This window comes from Chiloscyllium plagiosum, chromosome 22 (genome assembly GCF_004010195.1).
Source record: "Chiloscyllium plagiosum isolate BGI_BamShark_2017 chromosome 22, ASM401019v2, whole genome shotgun sequence".
Classification (NCBI taxonomy): Eukaryota; Metazoa; Chordata; class Chondrichthyes; order Orectolobiformes; family Hemiscylliidae; genus Chiloscyllium; species Chiloscyllium plagiosum.
The window spans coordinates 19,499,355-19,507,771 of record NC_057731.1 but is presented as its reverse complement, the minus strand read 5'-3'; the positions used below and the strand labels follow the sequence as shown (position 1 = coordinate 19,507,771).

At 41.4% G+C, this 8,417-nt stretch overlaps 1 protein-coding gene across 1 annotated transcript in view; it reads left to right on the top strand.

Annotated features, from left to right (window-relative positions):
• The first annotated feature begins 282 nt into the window (after positions 1–282).
• The window catches only part of LOC122561112 (adhesion G protein-coupled receptor A3), a 522,394-nt gene continuing 514,259 nt past the window's right edge, over positions 283–8,417 (top strand). The window contains exon 1 of the mRNA XM_043712551.1: positions 283–1,704. Coding sequence (XP_043568486.1) covers positions 1,487–1,704 — 218 coding nt within the window. The 5' untranslated portion in view covers positions 283–1,486. The remainder of the gene's footprint in view (positions 1,705–8,417) is intronic.

Sequence of the window (8,417 nt, the reverse complement as noted above, 5' to 3'; positions counted from 1 at the left end):
CTCGTTGAGATAAATTTCCGTTCCCTGCCCTTGTATCTAAACTATTCAGCGGGATTGATAAAATTCTGAACTCAGAAAATGAGATAATATCTGAAAAATTCCTGTGCACTGAACGCACTGAAATAAAACTCCGCATATTATCTTAAAATTGGAGTTTAGTGAGTCCTTTGCAAATGAGCAAAACTAAGTATTGTTTTAAGAAAGCAATGTATTTTCACAGGCACAATAATCTATTCGTGTGAAAGCTATTGTCTGTAATGAGAGCTGTCTGTCCCATCAGCTTGCTTGGGGTTTCAGAGTACATCACTCCTTGTAGTTTATGAAGAGGAAAAGCATATACCAACAGTACTTGCAATTGAATAAGGAAAACATATGTTGTTAGAAATACTATATCCAAAGAGAGAGGGAGAGAGAGTTTCCAAGCCTGTTTAACCATGAGGCGCTGTGATTTGGATGTATTTTTTAAAACAGGAATGAGTGAGCGTCAGTCCCGGTGTATTATCATTGACAGATGAGTAGGAAAGTAACGGCGCAAACAGATAACAGGTCAGTCATTTGCCTTGTCTCCTGTCCCCCTCTAGTCACGTGAATCACAGCATTTCTCCCGCACACACAACAAAGTTTTCTTTTGTACAATTCGGCGTTTTCCTGCTCCCCTTGATGAACTGTGCCGGGGGAACATTGTTGAAGTCAAATCTAAACAATGCCGAAGGGAACGTGGTCATGTCAGTGAACCATTACAGACTGCAGCCAAGTTGTCTCCCTCCTCCCCTCCTCCCCGAAACCAAAGCAGGAATCAGCGCTGGAAGGGTTGAAGGCTGCCTGATTGGAGGCTGGGCTAACTCGGGGCGGACTGACAGCCACTTGCCCTCAGCTTGCCTGCCCACTGACAGCTCCACTCCTGGGGAGAGCTGAGTGCACTGGAGCCGCGGCCGCTGCACCTCGGGACCTGTTGAGTTTCGAGTTGAACACACGGTGGGAGGAGGGTTAAAAAAACTTTTTTTTTTGCTCTTGTTTTCCTTGAGCCGGTGGAGTCAACTCGGCAGCGGGAAGCCGAACTCCGGCCGTGCCTGAGATCTCAGGCCGCCCCTGGGAAAAAAAAATGTGAAAAGTGCGGCGCCTCCAAGGGGTCGAGGCTGCGGCTGGTCAACTGCTGGGGACTGTCAGCACCTTCCCCTGTGTGTGTGTGTGTGTGAGAGAGAGAGAGATAGACCCTCTGATCTACCCAAACCCAGTGACAGAACCCCAACAAGAGAAACTAATGCCAGCCGAATGGTACCTCCCAAGACTATTGCCAAAGATTCTCTATCAACAGTTGTCAAGGAACACCATGCTGGGGATGCCCAGTCACTAGGTGAGATTGGACACTCGCAGAGAGAAGTTTGCAGAGAGACTTGTCACAGTCCGCCGGATTTACTGGGGAAATGAGCAGTTCAGACAACGAGAGACCGGGACTGCAGAAATCGCTCCCAAGATCAGGTTCACGATGAAACTCTTGCTCTGGGTGCATTTAATCGCCGGATTGTTTGGGGTCACAGCCGGCAACAGGAGCTGCCCTGACTTGATCATCGATAGCTGCAGCTGTACCAGTGAGCGCTCGAAGGGACCAGGCAGACAGATCATCCGGATCAAAGTGGCGTGCAGTCACGGCGAGTTGTTGGAAACTTTGCAGTCCAGCCTCCTGCCGAACCAAACCGTCACATTGTAAGTACTGCACTGCGATCTCGTCTCTGCCTGAGCGCAGCATCCACGGGGATGCCGTTTATGTCATCCGATCACTAGTTCCCTGAACGCTCCAGTGTGGGAATCTCTCCACTGGGACGGGTCTCAGTCCTACCTGTGACTGTCAGCCCAGGAGACAGTGGCCAAGTAGGCCGCCTACTTGCGGAGCGTTTCAGAGAACACCTCTGGGACACCCGGACCAACCAACCCAACCACCCCGTGGCTCAACATTTCAACTCCCCCTCCCACTCCACCAAGGACATGCAGGTCCTTGGACTCCTCCATCGCCAGACCATAGCAACACGATGGCTGGAGGAAGAGCGCCTCATCTTCCGCCTAGGAACCCTCCAACCACAAGGGATGAACTCAGATTTCTCCAGTTTCCTCATTTCCCCTCCCTCCACCTTGTCTCAGTCCCAACCCTCGAACTCAGCACCACCTTCTTAACCTGCAATCTTCTTCCTGACCTCTCCGCCCCCACCCCCACTCCGGCTTATCACCCTCACCTTAACCTCCTTCCACCTATCGCATTTCCAATGCCCCTCCCCCAAGTCCATCCTCCTTATCTTTTACCTCAGCCTGCTTGGCACACTTTCCTCATTCCTGAAGAAGGGCTCATGCCCAAAACGTCGATTCTCCTAACTCTTCCGGGAGCAGGTACAGGCAGGATGGGTCGAATGACCTCCCTCTATAGTGTAAAATTTTCTGATCCTGTTTTAAGCTATTACAGGAGTACCAATTTCAAGAGAAAAAATAACTGCATAATTTAAGAACTAATATCATTCTTTAATATATTTTATATTTGGAGCTTTTTTTGTCTTTCTTGCATTTGTTCATATTTTTATGAATAGTACCTGTAGACTATACAGTACAATTGACAGACAAAAGTTATAACTGACACAGGGAATGGCTGTGTGTAACTGTTGTAGAGTTGTAGCAGAAGGGTTATTACCCACTCAGCTGGCATAAAAGGAAGATTCAACTGCACGGGCACTCTAAAAATGTAGATGACTGGAATTGACATTTATTCTCTGGAAATTGGTGAGAGTTCTCCTTCAGGAACGGGTCTGAGAAATATCAAAAGTTTATGGCACAAAAAGCAGCCGCTTGGCCCGTTGCACCTGTAACAGGTGAAAAACAAGCCAACCCCAGCGATCCACACTTCCTAGAATTTAGTCTGTTACCCTTCAGGACATGTTACCGGGCAGCATGGTGGTTCAGTGGTTAGTACTGTTGCCTCACGGCACCAGGGACCTGGGTTTGAGTCCTGCCTTGGGTGATTGTGTAGAGTTTGCATATTCTCCCTGTGTCTATGTGCGTTTCCTCTGGATGCTCTGGTTTCCTCCCACAATCCAAAGATGTGCAGGCCATGTGAGTTGGCCAAGCTAAATTGCTCATAGTGTTCAGGGATGTGTAGATTAGGTGCATTACTTTGAGGTAATGTAGGGGAATGGGTCTGGGTGGGTTACTCTATCAAGGGTCGGTGTGGACTTGTTGGACTGAAGGTCCTGTTTTCACACTGTACGGATTCTATGTGTGGTGAGGTGCATCTCCAGCCACCCTTTGTTATGGGATGGACTATTGTGGCACATTGGTAGTGCCCCTACCTCTTAAGCCAAAACACCTAGATAAGTAGGAACAAATTACTGCAGTTGTTGGAATCTGCTCTGAAAGCAACAAGTGCTGGAGATCACAGCAGGTCAGGCAGCATCCATGGAAAGAGAGCAAGCTAATGTTTCGAGTCTAGATGATTCTTCATCAGAGTCATTTAGACTTGAAATGTTAGCTTGCTCTCTCTCCATGGATGCTTGCTGACCTGCTGTGACCTCCAGCACTTATTGCTTTCAGTACACCCAGGTAAGTGTCCCATATAATCCAGAGTTCTGTAATAACATCTCTGAAGAGATTGATTAGAAAATGTTTCAATGATTTGGGAGAATGTGCCTGTATTTTCTGCTGAGACCCTGACCACTACTTGGGTGATTTTGTTTTCCTAATTTCCCCTTGAGTCTTTCAACTTGGTTGAGTAGCACTTCCATGAAAGTGCTTGGGATGCTTTATGGTGTTAAATTCATGTTGCAATCATATGAAATGACTCTGCCTCACTAAAGGAACAGAAGCAAGAATTCTCTTTTGAATAACAACCGATCAAAATAGAGCATGGTTTATAAATAAAAGCAAATAGTTAAGATTGTCTTGCTTGAAGTTGAGTGGTGATGCTAGAACTTTTATCCACAAGAACAGGATACTAAAAGTTGTGAACAATTACAAGAACTATACGAAAGATATTTACAAGTACTAAGCAGCAATTAAACAAGGAATAAAGCATTACAAATTAACCATCCTACAGCATTAATTGGATCTATTACATTAAAATACACAAGTGCTTTGCACATTATATTTGAATTTTGGAATTTCTCTCATTTAATACAATCATTCTTTTTGTTTCTCTTCCTTCCTGACTAAAGACACTGCGAGGATGGGCAATGCTTGAATGCTGTGTATCTGCCTGTGTTAGTCATTAGCCACTGGAAGATTTGTTTGTGATCCAAGGTTACTAGCACTTTGATCTTTTTTGCTCTTGCTACATGAAAGCAAATAGTGCTTATCGAAGGAACCCAGTTATCAGGAATTCATCATGCAGTGATTGCTTGTATTCTCGCATTCCATGATGTGTGTTCGTGTTCTAAGTAGGAGTACATCATTACTTTGGAATATGATCTCTCATTTTATACTCCTTATTGGTATATTTTGGAATACATTTCTTTTACATTTGTGAAATTTAATTTACCTATTATAACAGTGTCACTAGATCAAAATCTGGTAATTCTCTCCATAATGGAATTATGAGTCAACCTACAGCATGTGGATTTCAGTGGTTCAAGAAGGCAGCTCATTATCACCCTCTCAAGGGCAACCAGGGATAGGCAATAAATGCTGGCTCAGCCAGTGACGCAAACATAAACTGAATGAATAAATAAAAATGGGGATTGCCATTGACCAGAAACTGATGAGACATCTAAATACTGTAACTACAAGAGCAAGTCAGAGGCTCAGAATTTTGTGGTGAATAACTCACCTCTTGATATGTCAAAGCCTGCCCACCATCTAAAAGATGTACATCAAGAGTCTGATGGAATACTCTTCACTTGCCTGGATGAGGCAAACAACAGCACAAACAGCACTCAGGCATCTTAACAACATCCAGGACACAGTAGCCCTCTTGTTTGGCACTCCATCTAACATTTTTAACATTCACTTTCTTCATCATTGATGTACAGTGGTAGCAGTGTGTACCAACTACAAGATGCACTGGAACAAGACACCAAGGCTCCTTAGACAGCATCTTCCATGCAATGATCACTACCATTTAGACGGACAAGGGCAGCAGATATACAGGAACACACCACCTGCAAGTTTCTGTTAAGCCATGTACCATCGTGACTTGCAAATCTACTGCTATTCAATCACTGTGACAGGGCCAAAATCCTGCAACTCTCTCCCTAACAGTACAGTGGGTATACCTGTAGCACATGGGCTGCAGTGATTCAAGAAAGGAGGTCACCATCACCTTCTCGGGGCAATTAGGAATGGGCAATAGATAGTGGCCCAGCCAGCGATTCCTGCATTCTGATTAAAATGTCTTTCTTATATCTATTTTCATTAAAATGTTCATTTGCAAAAAAAATTGTATAGTCATTAATAAATAATTTTGAACAATTTGTATCTACTTCTAAATTATTAATTTCCTAAATACATGAACAAACAGTAAAAACTACTGAAATTATTCCTTCCTCTGAAATCCCTTCCAGCCTTAAGTAAGATGCTCATTCACCAGCAATGTGGTTCCCACTAAACTACCCTGACACGCCATTAGATTCAAGGGTATTTAAAAATAGGCAAAAAATACTGACCTTAGCAATGGATCCCACACACTATGAAAGATTAAAGAAAAGAAATAAAGAAAATATGAATAAGTATAAAAGTATATTTAACATATAGAAAATTATATTTATGCTATGTAAACACAAGCCATTACTTGTGATTAATATCAGCTGTAATTCTGAGTCAGTCTTCATGATTATACACTGATTTCATTGTTTGTGATTAGCTGAACTGTTGGCTGCACCTTGTCTTGGAATTCATGCCAAAGCATCAACTATTCTTCAGAGTGGGTATAACGGGTGGTGTGTCTATAAGAGAGGAAAGTGTAAACATTTCACTTAATTAAAGCATATGAAAGGTCTAATTATGCTAGCATGATTAATTATTTGTGTGTGTGTGTGTGTCATGAGTCACTGGTAGTGTCACTGGTTTTTCAGTGGTTTCTGGTTTCCTGTTCAATTCCAGGAGTAGCACTTTGTCCTTATTACTCATCTTTTATGACTCCTTTGACACACTGCAATGATATGTTTCTCTTATTAACTGTAGTAAGAATGTTTTCAGCTTCAGTGTTTTTGCCCATCATGCTGTTGCGGTCTCTTCTTTCTCTGTTTATCTAAAATATGGCATCTAATGCCCATTTGGTCATTTGCTCTTTGATCAATTCTGTTTAGAAAAAGAATTTCAGAAGTACTGAGAAAACAAAAACTCCCAGGCATACAAACTTTTGAATCTGTTTGGAAATGCAGCACCATGGAAAAGTTGTAATGATCCTTATGTGCTTTGCAATAATGAACTATTTTGAATTAACATTCCATGGATTTATTTGTTTAAAAATATTGTATTTTAAAAAAACCCAACCTTGTGTGCCAATTCCACATGGTTATCTAAATGTTAGCACATGTAATATATAGACGGGTTCTTCTTGAGACAGTTATATCGAAGTTTATTAACAACTAACTGTGTACATGAATATGACATCTCCGACCTATGTACAGTCCAGGTTGTATGCTGACTCATGTAACTATTACATTATGTACGTAATTGTCTGGCTGACTAACTGACTGACCTATTGTATAAAGAATAAGTTGGAAACTTATCTACGTATCACACATATTGTGATGCCATCCAGCTGACTTAAAGTTGTAGTGCCTTGCTGAGACCTGTGTAATAACACAGCAGAAACATAGATGTGCATTCATCATGAAGTAATTATTACTTCTTCTTATTATATTCTAGAGAGAGTCCATCCCTAACAGGTTTTAGAAAAATAAACTAAGAGAAAAATGGTTATTTTGCACATGAAAGTCAATCAGGAGAAACTTTCTTAGAATTATACAGGTGTAGGAAGGTGTAAAAATGAAAAGTAGCAGCTGAACTACAAGACAGTTTTGCTATGGATGTTGCAGTATCTCTTAATGAAGAGAATGACAAACCAGACATATGTAGTTCATGACACTGACCAGTTAATATATCTAGCAATTGTCCAAATGTAAATATGCCTCCCTTTTCCTTTCATTTTTGTGTTTATGAATTTAAGAGAAAGCAGTGCTCTTGGATTCTGTATAAATGCTTATGACACCCCGTTCTAGCTCAGTATCAGTTCACTGATGTCTTAACTATCTCTAATTTTTTTTGTTGCATGTCCAATATGTAGTATTAGCTGAGCAGAAATAATCAGTTACTCAATATTAGGAAGACTGAAGCCGTCATTTTCGGCCCTTGCCACAGTTACTCTACCTAGCAACTCAGTACTTCTCCATGGCAACTATGTGATTATACTATGGCTTTGAGAGATGTATTTTGTCCTTTGTTTTGTGAAGAAAAGTTCATACCTCGGTGGCGGGTATTCTGCTCCAAAGCCAATAAAGTAACAATAGAAGCAGAATGAATGGGTGGAGTCCAGCTCCCACAGAATCAAGGTTTTCTTTTTAGTTTTAGCCTTGAGTAACAGTTGCTAGGGTCTTGAAAATGAATATGGGAATCTCTTATTCCTCTCTCTATTACAGCTAAAAGCTGGGGTTCTCTTTCTGCTGCTAGAATTGCATGTGAGACAATCTATTTTGCTGAATTTGCCTTTGCCAAGGGTGTGTTTATGGGCTGTCACTATATTGGAACAGTTAATTATTAGTATAAATATTATTTTGTTAAGCATTTTAATAGAGTTACAGTTAAGCCAATTCTTTTATTTTTATTTTGTCTTTATTTTAACTAAAGTGTGAAACTAATGAGTATATTGCTTAACATTGAGTAGGTTGACCAATTGAATGCAACACCTTCCCTTTAAAGTAAGAAAAAAATGAAGGTCTAGACTATCTTCTTAATTAGATTTTGAGGGGGTTTGGACTGGCCATAACAACCACCTGAGGTTATATCAGATTCTTTGCAACCATAGGGTCATCCTTGGACTTTTGACCAGATATTTGCCTTATCATTCAGGTCAGTCACAATCTTTATAATATCACTTGACCCATCTCCTGTCTCAAGCTCATCTGGTGCACCATTCCTTCTCTCAGCCTTTGTTAGTTCCAGATGTGACTATTCCACTGCATCCCTGCTTGTCTTCAATCTTCCACCTACCCTAAACCTTATTCATCCATTACTCTGCTATCCATATTGAAACTTGATCCAAGTCTGGTTCACCATCTCTTACCCCTATGCTCAATAATATACGTTGACTCTTATTTGAGCAGTGTTACAATTTTAATATTACCATCTTGATTTTGAATCCTTACGTAGCCTCACCTCTCCCAATCTCTGAAATCTTCTCCAATCCTTTAAATATCTGGGATATCTGCATTCCTGTAAAACTG